At 33.2% G+C, this 24,990-nt stretch overlaps 1 protein-coding gene across 1 annotated transcript in view; it reads left to right on the top strand.

Moving 5' to 3' along the window:
* IL1RAPL1 (interleukin 1 receptor accessory protein like 1) overlaps positions 1–24,990 on the top strand; it is a 457,645-nt gene that overhangs the window by 408,343 nt on the left and 24,312 nt on the right. The window contains exons 7-8 of the mRNA XM_029283439.1: positions 13,265–13,397; positions 14,656–14,801. Of these exons, the coding sequence (XP_029139272.1) occupies positions 13,265–13,397; positions 14,656–14,801 (279 nt within the window). The remainder of the gene's footprint in view (positions 1–13,264; positions 13,398–14,655; positions 14,802–24,990) is intronic.

The raw sequence follows: 24,990 nt of genomic DNA, 5'->3' as shown, positions 1-24,990 counted from the left end.
TTCCAGCTTGCAGGACTGGCCTAGGGTAATTTTTAGAGGGGTTTTAATTATATTTTAATTGGACAATGTTCAAATATTTCTTTTAATTAATTTTAAATTTGTAATTGTTATTTATGTATTTTAATTGATTGTCAGCCGCCCTGAGTCCGCGAGGAGAAGGGCGGGATATAAATCCAAATATAATAATAATAATAATAAACTGTCAAAATAGTATTACCAGTGTTAAGAAACCCGTTTTCCTAGGAAAATAAAGTTAATATTTTAAAGTTGTAAGTCTATTCATATTTTATCCATGTAATACAAACATGTTCATATTTATATAGAAGTAAATTCCATTAAAGGCAATAGAGAAAGCTGAAAAATTACTCCAATTTCACTATTTATTTTAATTACATTTTTAAAAGGTACAGTATATATTATGCATTGCCACTGATGGCTTCATATAGCTACTAAGTTTCATAAACAATACAAATTATTAAAACCTAACTAAAACTAAAAGGCCTTCTAAACAGTAAGGGATATCAGCAACAAATTGTTTAGGCAGAATTAGTTGCTAATGTTAAGCATATGCATGGTCTATATAAGGTATTTATTTCCATTTCTAAAGTGTAACATGGATTGTATAAGTATGAATGGCCCTGAAAATAACCAGATTGATTGACTGACTGCACTTTAATACTACCATAATCAAGAATCAACTCTGGCAATTTAGCATGGCTCCGTAATCAGAAAGAAGACCCATCACTATTTTTCCTTAGTGCTTTCAATAGTATGGACTTGTGCTATAATTGCTCAAACTGACTTCCTTCCAATGTCATCTCTTGCAGTCGTTCCATTCACCATGGAGCATCAGAAGTTCTGATGTGAGGAATGAGGTTCTTAGAAGCCATGCTATCAAATTCCTGGGAGTATTGGTTGTTCCATCTCTTCAGCAAATCATTACTATTTGCCAACTAGATTTGGAAAAAAAATGAGTATTCTCCTGCTACTCACAGCTATTCATCAAACAATGAGTCACATCAATTTTATTTGACGCCTAGATATATTGCTCTTACCTCTTCAGGCCAAACAAACGTATTAAGAATATGATCTATTTCAAAGATATATGCAAAAGGATCTAGCTAGATGCCATGGTAGCCATGGAGATCATGCAATTCTGTGAAACAGCTTCAATCTAAGTATTGAAATACCAGACTCTTTAATTCTTGACTTCCAAAATGTTGAAGTCCGTTAAGGCATGAATTGGGCTCTACACCAGTGCAGTCAGAATAAAAACATAATCCTTGCTTTTAACTTGCAATTCAAAACACAGTGCATGCCTTTGAAAATAGCATAATTTTACACACTATCTGGTTGTGAAGCTCATATGGTTTTGTTTAATAAAAAATGGCAAACTTGTCTTCAGGGACAGGCATTTATTGCCAAGAAGACTTCCATTTCTCCAGAGTTACAGAATATGTCCTGTTAAGCTGAAGTAGAAGGGAAGCTGGTAAAACTCCACAATTAATTTTACTTCTCTTGTCACTCTACACAAAAAGACTATTATCAGAAACATACTTATTAGGAAGAAGAAGCATCATTGAGTACAATGGAACATTTCTGAATATACTTAGGTAGGATTTCAAGATTTATATCACAAAAGAGTCTTTTCTCAAATTAAATGCCAGCATGGATATGCTTTCTGCTACATGAAAGTTTATGCTTCAATCAATTTTTTTTCTTTAGCAATTCATAGTAAATGATACCAGCAGAAACCAAATTTCATTATAGATAAGCAAATGGCAAGACAGAAAGTACAATAGTACAGGTTAGCTTACTATGTTCTATTGATTTCAATAAAATCAGATATCTAAAGTTTACTGTATAGCTAGTCTTTTTAGCAAAGCCAAAATTATTTGCATGAGATTCTCTTTATCACTGCTATTTAAGAGTAATTCAGAAAACTACCATCCAATGTTTCCAGTAAAAGGAAATTTAGACATGCAGCATTCTGACTTTAGGTGACTTCATGGAATTGCTAGAGACCCTTTGAAAAGAAGAATCCAACCCTGCTGCAGGAATATAGGAAGGATATGTTAATTGCTAACATATATTGCACTCCTCCCCCCAACTCTCATTATGAATACTTGAATATAAGGCTTATATATTTGCACATGGCAGAATAACAGATAGACTCTGGTACAAAGACTATGAAGTGGTTTTAGAGCTTAATCTGAGGATCCAAAATAGCTTATTTTAATACCCTAATATAATATTTAAGAGCCTAATGCTGGGAAAGATTGAGGGCAATAGAAGAAGGGACCGATAGAGAATGAGGTGGCTGGAGTCACTGAAGCAGTAGGTGTGAGCTTAAATGGATTCCAGAAAATGGTAGAGGACAGGAAAGCCTGGAGGAACGTTGTCCATGGGGTCGCGATGGATCAGACACAACTTCTCAACTAACAACAACAAATATAATATTTAATTGTACTTGTTCAGGAGTAGGATCCATTCTTGTTTTTCTATAGGAATTTTCTTTACACTATTAAAAATACCCTATTTTTTTCAAAGTTATTTATCACTTTTGTCCTTTCAAAAATCAGCCAAACTCCCTTTTTAATTGCTACTTCCTAGACTGATACATAATTTCTCAATAAAAGTTCTGCAAAGAGCTCAATCTTGACTTGTCAAGTGTTTTCCACCATATGGCCATGCAGGACCTACAGCTATTTTCAAGATGGTGTGTTAAGTTATATACAGAGGAATGAAGAGGTTGACATTCCTCTCTCCAAACCCCAGCACAATTTTATTTCAGCTAATCTTTTTGAAAATAACTCCATTGCCTCCTAAAATCAACTGCAATCAAACTGAATTTGGCATGATTTATTATAGGCATCTTTAAATTTGTCTGCCAATTTTACCAGTTCCTGTGTAAGATCAAGTCTGAACATTTGCACAATCATCTATTTGACTAATAATCATACCATTGTCTCTGGCTACATGATCTTGACACCTATCCAAAAAAACTATGACTGAAGTAGTCAATGATGCTGGACAACAAGAATTATTCAATTTTAGAATACATCTGATTTTCCACTAATCCAACTTTGGTGAATTGCTTCAGGTTAATTTGAATTCTAGCTTCAAACTGAACACAACTGTAATTATGACATTTATTCCCCTAGTGCAAAGAAAGATGAATGAAAGGAAAACTAAATATTGTATCTCCCTATCCAAGTTACTACAAGTGCCTTCCTAGAATTAATCCACATATTGGAGTAGGAAAATAGGACAATAGGCAGGAGTTGGACATTTTGCAACTTCAAATTTTAGTGGACTGGAAGAGTAATTGATGTTGGAACTCATTGTAGGAAACATATATTGTTTGAAAATTTAAATTTAATAAAGAAAAGCCTGATGATTATAAAAAGCTCTTGTCTTTTAAATAAAGCCCAGAAAGCCACAGTTGGGAGTCATAACATTTGGTTATCACATAGTTTAAATAGAATTTCAGGATCCTCAATGTGTTATAATCCTCATGGAATAAAGATGAAAGCAATAATAAAATAAATATTTAACAGAGATAACTTTTTGTATGTCTATCCAAATCAGTTCTTGGCAGAGGATCCTCTAAATTACTGGTGCATTTTCCTTTTGTAGGCAGAGTATTTTAAGAGAAGGGAAGTTGCTCTTGGCATATTTTCCTGAGGCTAAGAATGAACTGGCTAGAGTGTGTCATAATGAGGCATATCATTGTGTAAATCAGCAAATTTATACTCCTTGTTGCATGTCAAATAATGCCTTTAAAGCAGTTGTAGAATGCCTGGTCTTTAGAGATATACATTGCTCAAAGTGTGAATACTAGCAAGAAAGTCAGGAACCACATTAAGGACTTTCTCTTGAATGTATAAAAAAATTCTCAATGCAATGCAGATCATAGCCTGTAGAAAGATTACAGGTAGGCCTCAAGATGCCTGGTAGAGATCCCATATGTTCTTTCTCCCAATATATTAAATTATTCTCTCCTTAACATCTATGCTTCCCATCAACCACTTCTTCCAATATCTAAATGTATTTTCTTCACCATTCCAGGAAGAGAAGAAATAGGCATGAAAGAAAGTCAATTCAACCACCATTTAATCCCACTGTCCCCAAAGTTGTCAACAGACTAATGGGAAGGATTCAAGCAAATATAAGTTTGTGAGAATATGGATATTAATAGTATTATCCCAATTATTATTTTTATCATTCCGATGATCACCATTACCCTAATAATTGATATCATTTTGATTAGTGCCCTCATTGTCACCATTTGTATATTTGTCTCATAATAGTATCACTAATATTGTAATCATTATTACTCTGAGTATGATTGATATTCCCTTTAAAGTACTTCTATGCTTCCCACAGGTGTGAAATTGTAGTTCTTGTGTCTTCTTGAAAGAAAGGAAAGGCAAATAACTTTTAATTGGAATATTTTACTTTTATTCTTAGAAAATAAACTCTGTGGCTTATTTAATTTGGAGAGATTTAGCCTTTTAATGTTTGGCTCAAACAACACACAGTATATGCAATGTGTAAAAGTTGTCACTCCCACTCAGCCAGTATTTTAATAAAGCAGATTCCCTATGTTTCCTATACTCAGCTAAGAGTTTTCTTAGACTTCATTTTGAATTCTTCCTATCCCACTTTTCCATGCATTACTCTTCTAGCTCAGAAATATTCTTAAGTCTTCTTGCATGCACTCCAGGTCTGAGATCACAACACAATATTTTAGTCTGGGATCTGTGAAGGTCATCCCAAAATCTTTGTTGTTGTTGTTGTTGTTGTTTTGCTATAAATACCTGCTATAGAGAGTAAGAAAGTTGACCTTGATGAAAATATGCAAGAACCATTACTAAGATGAAAGAGTGTGGAACATTTTTACAGTAAGTGTAGAGCAATGAGATAATATTTGGGAGTGGTTCAGGCAGAAACTTCCTTAATTCACTAACTATAAAAAGAGCATAGCATACAGTTGCAAGATTCTGTTATTATAGACTGTTTTCATAAAAGTCATTTTAACCATCCTTTGAAATTTATTTTGAGGTTTGGTAAACCAAGTGCGGCTGACAACTTCATATTTGATGTAGACATACATTTCTGATCAACTGGCATCAAATTTTGTATTTCAGACTTTATAGATTTTTTAATTTGCTTTGGTATTTTAGCACATTGCCTCATGGTTCCTCATATGGATAGGTCCTAAGCAAGTTAAAATATTAAACTGGCATCTAAAACTGGGTTTGGTAAGCAATAGCATACAGCAGATATCTTTCAATACAGATACTCTTACACTGATTACAAGCTGATAGAAATTCTGGATACTTTTCAAAAGTAAACCCCACATAAAGCACATTGCAGTTGTAAGATAGTATGTAACCAAAGCACATAAAATTGTCAGTAGCACTAGAGAGAAGCACTACTGGCACACTAACCAACAGTCATAATTGTGCAAATGTGTTCCTTATGATAGCTGTTGCCATGGTACAAATGGGAATTCAAGAGCATCCCCAAACTATAAAGATGGTTTTTGTTAACAAGTGCATCTCCACACTGCACAAATTTCATCTTAGTTCCCAAGCCATATACATCTTTAATAGCAGCAGTTGTTTTGAATCTGATCTATTAACAACTGCATATAATTATTATAATTTAAATTTGCAAAAAGGTATTGTGTTTATCTTTTCCTTATATAGAGTTTGTGTCAGCTTCTTGTTACTTAGAGATTCCTGGAAATTTGACCAGACACCTAAAACTTTGGTTATAACTTTAAATAAGAAGATGATAAAAAAAAGTTCTATATGTTGGCCCCAACCTTATTGAAAAGCAATGAAGACCTGGTTTTACTTCAAACGAGTTGGGTCAGGATGTTAATGGAACTAGCATGGTGTGATTGAGGGAAACACGTTTTATTGAGGGGGAAAATGTTCAGTATTGTTTTAAATGGTTTGTTTGTTGTTTACTTTATATTGTGGTTTCTCCTTCATTGCCTAGAGTTCCTTCTGATAGATGGGTAGCTACCTAAGTTTGTTTAATAAATAAATAAAACATTAAGGAAAGTTGTATATGAAAATATTTCTTTTACTTTGTACAAGTAAAAATATATGAAAACCTAGTCTGAAATTGGAGAGTGAACATAAAACTAATCTAAAAATACATTCCCAAAAGCTTTGCTGTATTTGAGTTTCTATGTTGGTTACACTTTGGAGAATTGTGGTGTGAAAAATCTTGCTGAGAACTTTACAATAGTTCCATTAGTTTCTGCTATAGTCCAGTAATGTTTTGTCTCTGTCTGAACAAAAAAGACATTTTTGGCTTTACTATCTACCTATACATGAATTTCATGCACTCAGATAATACTTCAGTGAAATTATCCTATGAAATATTGGTTTGGCAACATTGAATATTGACAAGGCTGGGTGATCTTGGACTTTATTACCTCTACTGTAATAGGCTTCGAAACGATATCAGGCTGTCATGAGATTCTGTCCATAAAAAAGCCACTATCACCATCAGTCCAAAAAGATTTTTAAATGAAATTTAACAATTTTGCAGAATAATAAACTGTGTTATTAAACTGTACTTATATTTAGTACTATGGAAAACAATTACATCCCACCTATTTACATAATATAGTAGCTGTCACTTAGGATGTCAGTCTTGATGTTTGAATAACAGGCTCAGAAAGAACCTGATCTACTTGGTCTACTTAATCAGGCAAAGGGCTGCTCTGAGAAACTATTTGTGGCTTCCTAGATGGATTTAGTAGATCATCAAGTGAGATATAATGCTGGCTAGATAGGCTAGACCTGATCTAACAAAACAATTCTCATGTTTTCACATTGTCCAGAAATCACGGTGGCAAATTATCCCATTCCAATCATGGTGACTGACAGGTAGAGAACAACTGAATATCCTTCTTCCTGTAGCTGTCAAATGACCATGTCTTTAATCCTAACTAATTTTAATTAAAATTAAAAAATGCTTTGGAAAGCTTTTATCATTATTGCTATCAGTGGAGAGAGAGAGAGAGAGAGAGAGAGAGAGAGAGAATGTAAGTAATTATGTGGGAGGTAAAAAATTCAGTCTTGTTAACCTTTATTATATTCTGTTTTAAAGGATCAATCAATGCAATAGAAGTGACATCCACTTTGTCTTAATATGTGTACTATAATATGGATGATCCCCTGATTATTCTTGTCAAATGACTTTTAGCATTATATTTCCACCAATACTTTTAGAATTTGATGACAGCACCTGCCAACTTTGGCTGATCTCATAAGTTATGCTGGGACTTTCCTGGATTCTACTTGGATGGGACACTTCTTGGGAATTCTAGGGCTATACTGGACAGTTGATAAAACATCCTGGAAGAAAATAGTAGCAAGCCACTTCCAAGAAAATGGCATAAAAACAGTAACCAGAAAGCAAACTTCATTTGAAGACATTTCAGGATATTAATTCAGAGTAAGATTATCTAGCATGAAAAGCTTGAAAAATATATTTGATATTTTTAAATGACATTTTATTATATATTCTGCTAATTATTGTCACTTCAGAAGAGAGAAAGATCTACCAGTGCTGAATCATCACTAATAAAAAAACTAACGTGGATTTCATTGCAAGATACAATAACATGTATGACTAAATGGTGCAAATATAATTTAGGCTATTCACACGAGGTGACATTTTACTCAGGCTCAAAACATTCACTATTTGCTAATTGCAACTAGCAGGTTATTTGAATGCTGATGTTTTTAATTAGACTTTATACACCAAGCAATTTCTTTAGATTAAAAATAAATGGTTTACTCCTTCTAAAGATAGACACTGTCCTCTAGTGGAGGAAAGAAGTCATAGTAGAGCTTGAAAAACAAATCTTCACTAATTACAGAAACCCTGGCATCAGAAATCGTCACTGGCTATCTGATGCTATTCTTTCATTGCATTCAACTACAGAACAAGGATGGTTCCAATTTCCCCTCCTTCATTTTAAACAGCCTTTATCCAAATCCAATTTATTAAAAAGCACAAGCGTATCTTCATTTTTGAAGTCTCATTTTATATAATGATTTTGATTTCTCCCCCAATAATGGAGCTAAGGGGAGAAAAATTTGCTCACATTGATAAGTCATTAATCACCTATTTCACCTCAAATGTAAGTAAAGAGTGACTTTATGTAAAAAATAATAATATGGAAAAGTTGCATTTATTATCCATCAGTTCTCCGTGTTCTCATATATATTGGCTCACAGCATACAAACATTAAAATCATCAGAAATAAATATTTCTAACCCAATAAAATGGTAATACAATCAAAGTAAAATTATTATCACAAGATGGGGAAAGAGGAGCCAAATGCATGGGGGTGGGGGTGGGATTAGCTCTTAATCAACCACCTCCAATGTGATACTCCCATATTGGGGCCCCAAGCCATCTGGCAGAGCCAGATCTTGAGGCTCTTGCAGAAGGTCAGACGGGAGCTGATCTCACCACAGGGGGCAAGATATTCCTAAGGACAGAGAATATTCTTCTCCTGGACCCCGCCAGCCTAAATTTAGTGACTGACAGGTTCCACAGTATGCCCCCTCTGCCAGCATGGGTGGGGCAAGCCAATCACATTGCGATGAGACAGTTCCTCAAGTAACCTGGATCCATCCCATGCAGGGCTTTAAAGGTGATAACCAATGTCTTGAATTGCACCTGGAAGCAAACAGACAATGAGTGCAGCATGTGTAGCAGTGGTGTAACATGGGTCACTATAGGAGTCCTAAGAACTGACCACGCTGCTGCACTCTACATCAGCTGTAGCTTCCGAATGCTCTTCAAGCCCCATGTAGAGCTCATTGCAGTAGTCCAAATGTGAGATGGCTAGGGCTTGAGTGATTGGGTGCTGGGACTCCTGATCCAGGAACTGGTGTACAAAAGAAGTTGTGCAAAGGCTGCAATCGCCACCTGCTGTTATAGCAATGATGCAATAAGTACACCATTGGAAAATCTGAAAGATTAGAAATAGGTGTCATGAATAAAATCTATGTGAGTGCTCTGAATAAAAACAACAATTTGGTGGCACATAATCTAACTATTCTCTCAGTTTTGGAGGTATATGGTTTGCTCTTTTAATTAGACTATTGTTTTCTGCCTGCTGGTATGTCTGATACTGATCCCTGTTTATCTGAGTGTTGGCTACTGAAGAGAATGTTCTAGTCTCTTTTTTTCCTCTTAAGTTTTTTTCTTGCCTTTTCTTACCCAGAGGAAAGGATGAGCAATAGTCTAGCATTCTAATATATTTCTGTCAAGTCCGATATTCCCTTCTTGAAGCTCTTTTTTGAATAAAAATGGATGACAATGCTTAGTTTAGCAAAGTGTGAATAAGAATTGCAATGGAAAATGAACCAGAGCACTTACGTTCACCTCTTCTATCTCAGAGTAACAGTAAAATTATCGGGCAGGTTTAGCAGTTTACAGTAACAGCTTCTTTTCTTGCTGCTTTAAAGGGGATAGAGTACTTATCTCCTTATCAAGTCCAATATTGTTTTTTAAAAACATTGTTTATAATATAAAATCAATAATTTCCCACTCTAAATTGTTTTTTAGTATTTTCAAACTTTGCAGACTAGTCTTACCCACACAAAACCAATATCTACTCAATTAGTACTAAGTTTACTTCCTATAGTAAATATGCATGGGACACAATCTGAAAAATCTAAGTACCTCAGTTTTGTGTGAGTACATTAACGATTATAAGGTACAGAACTGTAAAGGGATAAAATTAGAAGGGACATTTGGGATACTGAATTTGCTTGCCCACCTGGTACAGTAATTCAGTTAACACATCACTGACCAGCACTTTCATGATGTTAAGAAAGAGAAATAAAGATTTGCAAAACTATGCAATCTACACATTCAATATTAGATCCATCCTTGGACTTAGAAGATAACAGGTTATGAACAAAAAATACAAAGCTCCTGTTCTTAATTACAATTGGTTTGTTGCTTCTTCTGGTGATCTTGATTAGGTTTTGTTTATTATTGTCTTTAAAGTCAAATACACACTGGGCACCATATATTCATTCTATTCATGTATTAATTTTAAATAAATGAATGGGAAATGAGGAATGGAGAGGGAGAAGTATTTAGGAAGTCGGTAATTCAAGGAAAAATGAGTCTGGGGCAGGTGTTTAGTGACAGAGGAGGAAATAAAAATATTTGGGAAATTTACTGAGAGAGATAGAGATTTTACTCTCTGACATTCATGTCTCTCTAGAGAAGCAGAACATGCTCGAAAATAGTAGCCTCACATTTTATTGCTCAGACCTCTCTTTTGGATTTGCTTGAGTTCTTCAACAAACTACTTCTCTTCCATTTTTATTTCTGTGTAATAAATGTCTTGTGGTTAACCATCCAAAGCACATTACTTACAGATTTCTTTGGCATTTTCATATTTGAACTCTGGTAGCACAGTGAACATTTATTCTCATTCTAAAATATATAGTCCAAATGATGATCTACCAAACACATGTTTTAAGTTATGCATTTATTTATAAACCAGATTTAGTGCATGTAGTCTCCAATCTAGCCATGAAACTCTGGGTGGAGAACATAAGAAAATACAGTACATCATCAAACCAACACCAAGAAAAACTTAAGTTTCTCTCCCTTGAGAATTTTTTAAATTTTTTGAAGAATGTTGTTCTGCCTGTTTCAAAAAGTACCATTTTGACATGTGTGAGCAATTCCTAGTATAACATTTGCTTTAGTATAAATTTCTTATGCAAGTGAACATGCTAATTTCAGGAAGTAGGGAATAAAACAAGAGTTCCTGTTACCTTTCTCCTATAAGTAGTAATTCATTAACAAGGTCATTAGTAAGAGTACAAGTAACTAGTCTCAGAAATGTTGAGTTTTGTGTTTAAAACTCTTACTGAAGGTGGGGGAGGAGAGGATTTCCTAAGGTTTATGGAGAACAATCATAACTTTAAAAGAAGTTTAGGCTTTAAAAGTTCCCCTCACATTCCAAGGAGATTTAAGAGGAACTTGTAACATGAATATACACTCCAAATGGTCTGTAGTTTGTTGGTCTATAATTATAGCTGAAACTGGAGTGCAAGAAGTACAGATTAGACCACATGCAGTCTACTAGTATTTCTTTTGGGATTCCTAGAGAAGCCACAGTATGCAAAAAGGTAAATTACAGCACTTTGAAATTAACAGATGGTTTCATTGTCTGAAATGCCTTTCTGGGTCCTTCCATATTTTAGCTATTCTGCTGCTTTGGATTGGAACCATAGTTCTGTCAGTTCTCTGGGGGATTAGTTCCTTCAGATAATGAAAATATTTGCTATCTATCATATGTCCTGCCCTCTTAGCTGTACATATGGTAGTACTTTACTTTTTCATCTAGTACTTCAGTTTTATTTCTCAGACAAGAGGCACAGGCCAAATGGACACCTGACTCTTGAATCTACATCTAATTATATTCTTAGAGTTGTAACTTTTATTGCTATTACCTTAATGCTTATCTCAGTAAACAAGGAACAGAGTAGTTAAATGGATTCTTCTTGGGTTTTCTTCTGCTTTTAATACCACCATAAGGTATTTATAGAAGGGAATTTTATTTATTGCTATATGAATATGGGTATTTATGAATGTATGTTCTAATTTAGAGATTCACAATGTTTATGAATCAGAGATACAACTTGATATGAGCTCTGGACCCAAAGAATATCATGTCCTCTTACACAAATGTTTTAAGAAAAAGGCACTCAGTATGAAGTGGGCCCATCCAAAAATTTTATTCTTATCTGTATGATTGATTGGCAATATGTTTTGCAAACCTTTCCTGACCTGGGTTCTATCATTATAGCTAACTATCAAATATTCTTAGCATTTATCCCATCATTTTCATAAATGTAGCTATAGTAAATAATAATTTCTATACTGTCTCTATATTTTATCTTTGAAGGGTCAAGAGAAGTACTCAGTTCTATAGTTGACTCTGCTTATGATCACTATTTGATTCTTCCCACAGTTGGATAATGGCTGTGCACCACATACTGATTGCTAGAATGTGGTATTTAATGGTGTTTCACCATTTATTTTCTCATTACTGAATAATTTTAATATATGCTGGTGTGAACTCTGTAAATATGTATGTGTTGTGAACACCTGAACATGTGATAGTCCATGCTTTGTATTTATTCAACTATTTCTGAATCTAATAATAGTTCTAGTGACATTTTTAGCTGCACAGTATCATGCCACTTTGATTAGCCGAGAACTGGGCCTCTTAGTTATTGGGGATGAAATTGAACATAACAAAATGAGGAACTCACTTCCTGTACTCTTCCCATAAAACTAGATACTCAGATGGCAGCAAGCAACATAAAGCAAATAAAGAGGAGTACACAATAACATGTCAGGAAATGCAATGATCTGGGGCAGAAGTGGTTAATGTGTGGTATTCCATATGTTGCTGAACTATACTTGCAGGCCTTGGCTTATCTAGCCACATCCCATAACAAGTGTTTTTGCTTACTAGTAATAAAATATTGATTTCAGTAATGCATTATTACTTGAGCTTGACTGACTATTAATTTTTTGATTTTTTTTAATTCTGTGGCCTGTGGAGGTGTTTGACAATATATAAATGGTTTTTGTTTAAAGAAAACCAAATAACTAATTTTTAAAAAATATTTGACATTAAAATAATGAATTCTATTTTAGTTGCATCAGGTGTCTGTATATGTATTCAGTAGAAAGAATAGGCTTAATGTATTGATTTAAAATAATCATGTATTGCTTTGACATTATCAATTAGATATTTGGTCATGGGCTGCAAATATTTTTGGACTAATGCATAAAACTTCCATATCTGATTTATTTTATAATGTGTATCCACAAGTACATTAAACATATGCAAGAGAAGTGGCATTTATTATGTAAGATTGTTCTATAACATTCATTTAGGTATTTATTAGTTTTATTTTATGTTTGGAATGACCCTGGTGTTTTCTCTTTTCTTCCCTTCCTCCCTCCTCACTGACTTCCTTTTCCTAAGCATATATTATGTTCATAATTTGGTCAAAAATGTTTCTAATACATACGAATCCTAAAGTTAACTTTCATGTAATGTCCTCTAAGATTTATATGATAAAGCATATTACTTTACTGTCAATCCCAAAATAAATTAGTTTTGCCAGTTTAGGTCTAATGTATTTTCTTTATTAATGCTTTTCTCCAGGTCATTTTGCTAATCTAACTTGTCGAGCATTCTTTGGATACAGTGGAGAAGTCAGTCCTTTAATGTATTGGATGAAAGGCGAAAAGTTTATTGAGGATTTGGATGAAAGTCGGGTTTGGGAGAGTGACATTAGGTAAAAAAAATATACATATATTTTGTCAGAACTAATATCTAGTTTTTTGAAATGAATAAAATACTATTTAAAAGAGAAATCAACATTATTAAAGTACACAAAATCATCTGAGCCTTGTTCTTTTGCAGAACAAGTATTGAGAATGGCATAGAAAATGGATGTTTCATGTATATGCAATTATTCTAAAACTGCTAGTTTTAGAGTCTCCTATTAAAGCAAGAATGATGATTCTGCAACTGTAAAAATGTCTAGAAATTAACATGATAAAATGCTAACCAAAAATTCTGTGATACATAGTCACTTCTGTTAGTATACTCAGAAACATATGAGTCTCGTGTCATAGGGAGAAATAAAAAATGAGAGTGGAAAAGAAGTGTACAGATAAGATAGCTTATATTCATACTGTATATTGATTCACAGTTGTCCATTAGATATATGAACACAGCTTGCCACTATGTACATAATGGCTTTCCTGTCTTATGAAAGTTATCATACAAAGACAGATCCCAAAGTATATTATGTGTGTGTGTGTGTGTGTGTGTGTATACCTATGCCTACACCTATACCTACACCTATACCTATACATATACATATACATATACAAGAAATACTGAAACTGTGTATATTAGAAATTATACATATACAAAGTCCTTCTGTGATATTCATATTTGATATTTATATTTGAGTATATATGCTGTTTTCAAACAAACAAGTATTATGAGCATAAAGAATTATATACAATGCTTGAAATTCCAAAGAAAAGAGATTACTCCTAAAATTACTCAAAGAACTGCATACATCTTTTGTGGATATTAATATCTGTTAATTAAATTTTTAAAAATCAAATAATCTAGAAATACATTTTATTTTTTTTAAAAAAACATTTCACCTTAATTGCAAAAAATATAGTAAAGTTATTTGGTATTTAAATAATCATTTTTACAGACACTGTTCTATTTGGTTCTATTTTTTTTAATCTTAAAAAGGGTTTTCAAAGATGATCATGAAAAAGAATAAGTGCTGGTTTTTAGCAAAAACAATGTTTATAAACATCAATTTAATTCCATATCTCACTAGCATCTACAAACATGTATAAATAAATATTGATAGTAAAATAAACTAGTGGTTTAATTACATCAACCCTACTACTTTTTTTTTTTTATAAAGATCATATTAAGATTCCTTCCATGCATTATTATTTTCCAACAATTTTTCACTAATCAAAAATATTTCAACAAAATATTTTTCTTTTTATTAGGGTCCTTAAAGAACATCTTGGAGAACAAGAAGTTTCCATCTCATTAATTCTTGATTCAGTGGAAGAAGGGGATCTTGGAAATTATTCCTGCTATGTTGAAAATGGATATGGCCGCAGACATGCTACAGTTATTCTACTTAAGAGAGGTGAATATATGCATACAATACATACATACAAATATATATACATGAATATATATATTAACTATTGTTTATATTCTATGTTGTATAAAGTTGTGTTCCTGAAAGTATAAATTAATTTTCACTTTCTTTAGGGTGGCATTTTAAATAAATAATAAAGACACCTATCATTAAATATGGCTGCCTGTTGAAGAAATAAAGTTCAATAACTTTTTAATAATGTTTATACAGGAAATGTATGTCACAAGTAGAAAATGAACTAATAAGTATTTTCTAGTAGGAAATTATTGCTATTAGAATTTTGATGTCTATAACAATGCAAAAAAAGTAAAAATTAAATAAATCTAGTAGTGTTAAATGTATTTTGCAAGTGGCACAAACAACCATTTGTGCTTATAGATTATAACTTGACAAATATCTATGGAGATTTTTAGTCATCCAGATCATGGCTGTCCCAAAGGTGCTTTTTCAGGAGGCAACTGGACTTTCTTGTTTTTCTTTGAAGACATTTTGCTTCTCATCCAAGAAGCTTCTTCAGCTCTGACTGGATGGTGGGGAATGGCAGCATTTATACTCCTTGCAGACAGCTGGTCATTTGCATTCTTTTAGAGAGTCGTTGAGGCCATTTGGAAGTTTACCTGTGTCCTCAGGGTCAGCTGAGTAGTGCAAATGTGTGTGGAGCCTTCTTGGCTGCAGAATGTTTTCTGCCATGTGTCCCTTCACTGTTGAAGACAGGCGCAGGCTATTGGGGATGAGTCTGTGTTGTCTGCATGTCAAACTGAAGCATAAATGGTTCCTGTAGTCTGCAATGTTTTCTGGAAATCCATTCATATTCCCGCACCATTAGAAGGGTGTTCATTCCTAAGTGCATAGCTAAATGTCTATGGAGATTCTCAGTCATTCAGGTCATGGTTGTCCCAAAAGTGCATTTAGCTATGCACTTTAGGATGAACACCCTTCAAATGGTGCAGAAGTTTGAACAGTCTGCGCCTATCTTCAACTGTGAAGGACACAGGGCAGAAAATATCTTGCAGCCAAGAAGGCTCCACAGATATTTGCACTACTCAGGTGATCCTGAGGACACAGATAAACCTCCAAATGGCCTCAACACCTATAAGAATGCAAATGACCAGCTGCCTGAAAGGAATATAAATCCTTCAATTCCCCACCATCCATTCAGAGCTGAAGAAGCTTCTTGACTGAGAAGTGAAACGTCTTCAAAGAGAAAACAAGAAAGTCCAGTTACCCCCTGAAAAAGCATCATTAGGACAACTTGACAAATATTTTGTTCTTAACTCTGTTCTAATTATTATGATTAAAACTTGTTAAATGTTAGTTACTGTAGAACTTTCAAACTATTTAATTTAGCAGATCATCATTTTGACCAATTTACTGATTTTATCAAAAATCAAAGTACTTTGCAAAATGCTGTTTCCATTTGAAGAAACTATGTTGATCCTGCTTTTTTTCAGTGAAATTTGTTCTTTTTCACAGTAATAATTTTATCAAGATCAAGCAACTTTTAATGCTTTGCAGACACAGAGATTTTAGACAACTTTTGGAAAAATAAAAAAACCTATTTTATACATTTTATGCATTGTTCAACTAAGTCCTTTTGCCATTTTGTCTGGTAATAAATATACTAGATAATAGACATGGTCATTTTCTGAAACTAGCATTATATGAATACAATACAATCTAATGCAACTTGTCTTCAGTTGTATGAATTACAACTTACATAATTTCTTAGCCATTATGGGAATTATAGAGGTTGCAGTTAAAAACATAACTGAATGGAGACAGTTAAAAATATATGTTATACAGTTTTATAAGAGAGAAAGAAAGAAAGAAAGAAAGAAAGAAAGAAAGAAAGAAAGAAAGAAAGAAAGAAAGAAAGAAAGAAAGAAATAGAAGTAGAGAGAGATGAAAGCTCACAATTTATTAATATAATAGCTCTTAATAATGAAATATAATATAATAAATTAACAGAATATATGCATTTACTGGTAGCACTATAATTTGAGACTTTTTCACAACATGGAACATGTATCCTGTAGTGCTATTTAATTACAAAGCAACTAAAAATTGCAAATATATATATATATAATGTCATGACTTTCTTAGAATTTTCAACTTAAATTTTAAGCTATGTATATTTACCAAAATATATAACCGTATATTTATCATTACTGATTCTTACATACCATGTACAAAATATATTTCTTGCTTATTAGCTACCTCTAATAATGAAAAGAAATAATTTCCAGTTAACTCATAAATAATTTCCTGTCCTTTTACATAGAAAAACAGCAATATGTTTCAATCAGGGCCAGCTTTAGGCTAAAGCCAAGAAGGCACTAGACTATGGCCACAAAGCTTAGGAAGCACCAAATACTGCCGTTCCTTTCAAATCATTCTAAAAATGCTAATCTTCACATCAGTGGGAGATGGGGTACCATCAATTTGGCCCAAGGGTGTCCCTGGCGATTTCAGCATTTATTCTGATGCTTCTCTAGTATATCTGAGTCAGGATTTCATGGTCCCAATTCAATGCAGAGAAAAGGGACACTTAGTCTTGCCTCCAGATATTAGGGGTATTTTCCATGAATAGTAGGAAAGTTAGTGTTTCCAATTGTCATGGTTAAATGAAAATTTTAGTTTCACAACATTATTTGCTGAGTTCAAAAATGAGAGACCCATTAATCCAAAGTGATGAACATTCTTGGAAAACAACAGATCTCTCTCTCTCTCTCTCTCTCTCTCTCTCTCTCTCTCTCTCTCTCTCTCTCTCTCTCTCTCTTGGTGATCTAGCTTGATATTTGAACTAGGGCTATGAAAACCATTCCAAATAATTGGTTCCTAATGTGTAGGAATAAACTTTTGAAATTGGATCTTTTGCAAATTGGATTTTTTCCAGGAACTTCTCACATGCATGCATAGCCTTTTCATTTTGATGTAAAAAATCTATACTGTACATCTTTTTAATTGCTAATATCAAATATTTGAGATACTTGAGATATATATTGATAAAATTGGTTACAAATATTTACCTTTACCTTTACAAAAATGAAGTTATTTTATGAGCTTAAATTGATGATTTCTTGAGTAATTAATTTGTAAGTAATCAATTATTTCTTATATTTCATAAAGTAGTGTCAGGCAAAGAATCTGGGAAAATAAAAAACAGAAATCCTACCCTATCTACGTTCATTACAGGTTGAAACAGTATAACCTACAACTCTTCGTGCTGCTATGTAGTAATATTTTGTAATATTGTTAATTTTCCTTAAGATAACAAGGAGTTAAAGATATCCTCAAGGTATGATCAGAAATGTAAGAAGGTGGCCATAATAGTGCAATTGAAACACAGCCTTTATTTTCAATGTTTATAATCTGGGAACACAAATAAACTGACAGAAATTCAATCACACCATCTGGGCCATCATGTTGACTTTTTTTTACCATAATAGAACAGAATAGAGCTGGAAGGCACCTTGGAGGTCTCCTAGTCCAGCCCCTGCTCAAGCAGGAGAACCTATACCATTTTAGACAAGTGACTGTAATTGTTCTTAATTATATTTTAATTAAAGAAATGTTGTAGATTCTAAATCTAAATTTTATCAAGTTTATTTATGTGTCTCTTGGTACATCTAGTTTTATTTCACTAACTGATTGTACCAATTCACCAGTGTATCTATTTATTAAATTCAATATTGGAATATTTGAGATATCTGTGTGATTCTGATGTTGATGCCTTAAAAGGCCTATTGTAGATTTGGAAAGAATGCTCCCTGTAATACTATTTGGACAATATGGTTAGAAAATCAATTAATCTATACCTAATAATAAAACTATAACTAACCTCTACGTGGAGGGAAGTGTGTAGTGGGGTGCCCCAGGGCTCTGTTCTGGGCCCAGTGCTCTTCAACATCTTCATCAACGATTTTGGATGAGGGGATAGATGGGGAACTCATCAAATTTGCAGACAACACCAAGCTGGTAGGAATATCCAACACTCCAGAAGACAGGCTTAAGATACAGAAGGATCTGGACAGATTTGAACACTGGGCACTATCTAACAAAATGAAATTCAATGGTGAAAAAAGCAAGGTTCTACATTTAGGCAAGAAAAAACAAATGCACAGGTATAGTATAGGGGGTACCTTGCTCAATAGTAGTAACTGTGAGAGGGACCTAGTGGACAATCACCTAAATATGAGCCAGCAGTGTGCTGCAGCTGCCAAAAAGGCCAACACAGTGCTAGGCTGCATTAACAGAGGGATAGAATCAAGATCACGTGAAGTGTTAATACCACTTTACAATGCCTTGGTAAGGCCACACTTGGAATACTGCNGGTGGAAACTAATCAGGGAGAGAAGCAACCTAGAACTAAGGAGAAACTTCCTGACAGTTAGAACAATTAACCAGTGGAACAACCTCCCTCCAGAAGTGGTGAATGCTCCAACACTGGAAGTTTTTAAGAAGAGACTGGACAGCCATTTGTCCGAAATGGTATAGGGTTTCCTGCCTGAGCGGGGGTTGGACTAGATGACCTCCAAGGTCCCTTCCAACTTTACTACTACTATTATTATTATTAACCTTATTTGCTCTTAACCTGAGCCATAAACATAATAAGCTAATGAAGAAATTCACACCAGATGTCATCAAGCTCTTAACCTGAGCCATTATGATTATTAAATTATCATTCCAGTTTCATTTTAAAATCCATTGTTTCCATTTATTTCTTATAAACTATCATTTTTAATCCATATTCAAATCAGTTTTACTCAGTAGAATTTACTCCTCATCAATATTATTTTCCAACTCTGTAATTGCAGATAACTTTATAATTGCATCTTTACCCCAATCATCACAAATTTCCTTTAAAATAGCCATTGTTTATTTTTTTTCTAATGCCCTTTACCATCCAGACTTCAAAGTCATCAGTTTGTTGTGATATCAGTTGTTTAGGAGTAAACAAAGAGATTTACCATGAGAAAGGATTCTTTTAATTAATGTTGAAGTCTTTCTTTAATTCAAATATATCTGAGTCTCTAATCCATTTAAAACCTTCTAAAATCAATACTGTAATCACCCTGTTGCTATGTATTCCCCCCAAAATATTTATATATATAAAATTTTAAACTCATAATTTTCTTTGTTGAATGATTGAAAGGGAACCTACCCAGAAAATACAACCAGACTTGCAGTTCTCAAAGTTTTCAATCTTTACAAGCAGTAAAAGAAAAAGTGTCCCAAAATGCTTTAAAAGATTGAGGTTTGCTCAAAACATAAGTCCGTAAAAGATTACATTATTGGCCCTGAGATTGGTGGAATCCCATGACTCCCACAAAAAAACCACAGGTCGTCTGTCTATTCACACACAAAAAAACCTTCCAGATCTCAAGACTTCTTTTTGCTCCAGAGAGAATTTCTACCATCTGGATCTAGCAACTAGCTGTCTGTAAGATGCCAATTTGCTATTCCTCACTAGAAGCTTCTCTGCATAGCCTGCTTCTTATGGGCTGCTTTAAAATTTAGCTATGGCTCCAGGTGTTTGGGTCTTAATATTTTACTTTTAATATTTTCTATCATAAATAGATGTTATTTTGGTACAAGATGAGCAACTATATAAATATTTGAAATAAATAAACATTGTCAGAAGTTGTTATAATTTCTGTGTACCTGTGTGATGGGGAATGCTGGACATATTCATTGAAACAAATCCTAACTGAAGCAGATGAGAGTAAAACACTTTATTTTATTTTATCTCTCTCTGTGTGTGTGTGTGTGTGTGTGTGTTTGTATATGTGTGTGTGAGAGAGAGTATGAATGAGAGACAGAGAGATATTTGGAAAGTATAGTCATCTGATTGACTTTAAAATTACATTTCCCTTCTTTACATTGCTGCCTTGTCTAATCAATTACTAATCCCAAATCATTTTTGGAGGTCCTATTCAGGCATCCCTATCCCTAGGCATCCCTGTACATTTCATTTTTCTTTCCCAAATGAATAACTGTATTGATATCCATTAACTTTTATTCTATGACTTTCAATCCATTCATTCAATTATTCAACTTATTCAAATAATTGATTTTGAATTTTGTTTCTGTTTTCTTGGATATTAACTATCTCGATCAATTCTGCAACTCCTGCAAGTTTTATAACATTCTACCTATTTAACATTATTAAAAACAGGGACAAGGATCCAGGGCTGATCCTTCCAGCACCACATACTGTATTTCTTCAATCTGTTGAAAGGATGATGGGAATCCATCTGCTTATGAACTCCTAGAGGTGTTTAGTTGCCCAGCAAAGAAAATAAGATGTTAAATTAACTAGCCTTGATTTGATATCTCAGACTTTTCATTATCTAATTATGACTCCAGCAACTGAGGTGGCTTCCTTTCCAATAAATAATAATTGTGTTGTTTAAATTAGTGATATTTAAATAACCAGTATCTTATCAGGAAATAAATGTCACTTAAATTTTCTGCTGAAGAAGGATTTAATCCTGTATCTTGCAAAGAAAATGGAGGAATGATTTGACCATTCTGTAAAAGCAGGTGTCTATTTTTATATCAATATTAAATTACTTTTATTATTTATTACTATATTTACACAGGAAATCTGTTTCATATTAAGGGATAAGCCCTTCTGAACAATTTAATGCAAGTCTTATAGGGAGGAAACTATTTCCAGCTTCCAATGCTAGCTCTGTTTTGAAGGGCAAACTACCATCTGTCTGATAAACCTGAATTACAACTAGCATGTTTTTAACCAAAACATAGTGCTATAAAATATGAATAATGAGCTGAGTAGACAGGGTAGTAGAGTACTAATTTAATAACATCTTTATAAACATATTTACTAAGAAAGATTCCTAAAAGCAGCTGAGAGTTGCTTATGGCAATTTTTTAAATAAATTAGAAATAGCTCTTAAATTTGCCTATATGTTTCTGGAGGCATCAATGCATTTGAATAGCTAGATGGTAAACTTTCCTACCCGATCCAGGAAAGCATGAACAGCTGTGAGTTCATAATCTTTTTTTCTGGGAAAAAATTCAAACAATGCATTTTAAATTGTTAACTGCAATAATAGGCAGACTCATTAACAGGGCCAGATTTTTAGCACCTGGCACAATGGGAAAGTTTTGAAGAAGAAATCTTGGCTATTTGCCAAACAACTATCACCATTTTAAACAAGAAAAAGATTGATAATTCATTGCATTTGCATACATTTCTTATAATCTTTCTGTTGTCATTTTGATACAGAAGAAAAAGCTGAAGCATGTCTATATTATTGAGCTAAATTCCAATTTTTAGTCCATAAATTGCAGGTCTAATGAAGCAGCAAAACAAATTGCATGAAAACATGTATGCTGGTAAAAGTGAGATAAATGATTCTATGTCTAGCATGTGTTTAGACAGAGCTGTGAAAAAGCTGTCAAGTGCACCTTTTCATGGAACAGTAATTTAGGAACCCAGGAAGCCCTGCAAAACAACATACTGTGAGAGCAATGAATAGAATAAATGTTTTTTGACAAAAACAAAACAAAATGAAAAATATTGTTTTGCTTTATATCCATAGTGAACCAAGACAAGTACCTTCAAATTTGGCACCTCTGATTTCATGATGAATCTGAGTAGTTTTTATACTTAGAGACTGATATTTCAAAGAGACAGCATTTCCAGTTTAGCAGCTCTTTAATTAAGTGCTTAGTCTTTAAGAAAATAAACTGATGTAATTTATTCATTATCCACCTGTGTAACAGGAAACCAGCATAGCCAGGCTTTTGTAAGAATGAAAAATAGTCAAATACAATGTACAAAATAACTGTAGGAAATATTTGAAAGGGCATGAAATTGCGAGTCATATTTCAACATATTAATTCATAATTCTTTAAAAATGTGATACCTAGTGCACATTCAGCTGTTTTTAAATAATTTTATTAATTTTAATTACAATATTATAGTAAACTATAATACAAAGAAAAATACAAGAAAAAGAAAAAAACACTCATGACAAGTATAAACAACTTCACTATTTCTTCACCTCCTCTTAATTAACAGATTTAAAGGTTTTCATCCTATAACTCATCTCTTAACTATAAGCAAATCCAATAACATCTTCTTCGATTCGGTATCAGTAAACAGTCCAAACAGAGCAGTAAAATAATGACATTTATTAACAGATATAAACCTCAGCATTCCACATCTCAGTTCTTAACTGTAAATAAAACCACATTTAGAAGTGGTCCCAGCATTCTAGCATGAGCAAAAGACTAAAATTGAAGGTCAGAAAGAGGGATAATTTCCGTTTTAAGAGAAAAAAACTAAAAAAAAATAAATCCTTACTTTAATTGAAAGCCCAATTTAATACAAAGCCAACTTAAATGCTGTCAGATTATAACTATATTAGCTATAGCCAATACAATACACAACAATTTTCCATGCCAGATGTCAGCAAATTGAAAAACACCTGCTCAACATAAAGCATATCCTATTTTAATCTTGATCAGAATAAACCAGTTTTGTATTGCTTGTGTTTACATAAAACAATCTTGTACAATTTAATCATTTCAAATGATCATTGATCCTTGTTTTGGATTTCTTCAAAATTTTAAATAGCCTCTTTTGTAAGTCTAGCAAGACCAAATTATTCCAATTGTTCTCTGGGATTGCCACTTTTATTTCCTTCTTAATTTTTAAAGTGTTCTCTTTTTTAAAAAAAAATCTAATGATATACATTTTTTGTTTAAATTCTGATTCATGTTGTTCTTGGATAGACTTTGTTGTGTATCTTTGTCTGTAACTTCTTCTTTGGGAACAGACTTTTCCAAAGAAGACAGAAAACAATTGACATTATTGATTCAAACTTCCAATGCAGATCTTCAAAACTGCCTATGTACTCCATTAAAAGTTGCTTGTCTTGTCACGTCTCCAATATTGAAAATGGTTTTACTTCCCCATGTAAATGCATTTATTCTTTAAAAATAATTTCAGAGTCTTAATATTCAAAATCTAATATGCTAATCATTCTTGAGCCCTTAATCCATTTAAAACTTCTGAAGAAGTTATTGCAAGTCTTATAGGGAGAAAACTATAGCCAAAATCTTGCCTTGGTTTTCAATGTTTATTTTAAATTCTTCATTTTCTTATACTTATGCACTCACCCAGTATTTTATAGCCTTGTGATTTAAAAGGTGTCAACTTCTTTAAAGCAATTAATAGGCCTTTTCTGAAAATGATTAGCAAGGGAAGTACAAATGTATTGTCCTTTGGATTTGAATTGCCTCAGCTCCCAGTTCTCCCACCCTCTGAAGACTGTTGTTTTGCAGTCCCATCATGAGAAGCAACCACATGAAGCACAGCTTGGGCAATCCCATATCCTCTTTTTGTCCAGAGAGGGTTGAAGGAGCCAATTGACTCATCATCTTTCTGTTTTTTCTGCCCCAGATGTTCTCTTTTCACTCTTTTCACAGACCCTTCTTCAGTCAATCATTCTTCTCTGGAAATTTCACACATTCAGTTATATGTGATAGATATATAGCATATCACAAACAGTTCATTAAGTATGAACCTTATAAAAGTGAAATATATGGTGGATGAATGTTCTGGGAACATTCTTTCATTATTTACTTCTCTGTGCAAATGCAGTTAATGATAACTAAATTACCTGTGTGTCATTGCTGAGGAAATTCATCAAAAATTAAAAACAGGTGCAGATGAAATATATAGCCCATAAATGCATCTGATAATTATAGTAAACTTTTTATAAAATAAACACATCTATCATTCATGATGCCATTCAATGTGTCCAGAAAATATAAACACTTAATTTTAATTAACTGTTCTTTAACTGAGGTTGGTGATTTAATTATCCAGATAAGAGAACAGATCTATGCCTTGATCAAACCACTTATAGGGCATTAAAACAATTTATTATTAAACAATCAATCTCCTTCCCCCAAAAAATATATTTCTGCTACTAATGGATTTTCCCTAAGAGTAAATTTAGACTTCTTCTGCCAAATGAATATTGTTAACTGCTAAATGATTGCTTTGTCCCCAAATGTAGCTATTTGACACTCATATATTTGCTGCACTTGGCATAATGCTACTTCTCATAGGAAACATCTGGTAATTTTCATTGACAGCTTTTAGAGTGCTGATTTCTTAAAAACTGAAGGA

This window comes from Protobothrops mucrosquamatus, unplaced genomic scaffold (genome assembly GCF_001527695.2).
Source record: "Protobothrops mucrosquamatus isolate PMUCROS unplaced genomic scaffold, P.Mucros_1.0 scaffold88, whole genome shotgun sequence".
Taxonomy (NCBI): Eukaryota; Metazoa; Chordata; class Lepidosauria; order Squamata; family Viperidae; genus Protobothrops; species Protobothrops mucrosquamatus.
The sequence above is the reverse complement of the archived record's forward strand: the minus strand, read 5'-3'. Positions and strand labels throughout refer to the sequence as shown.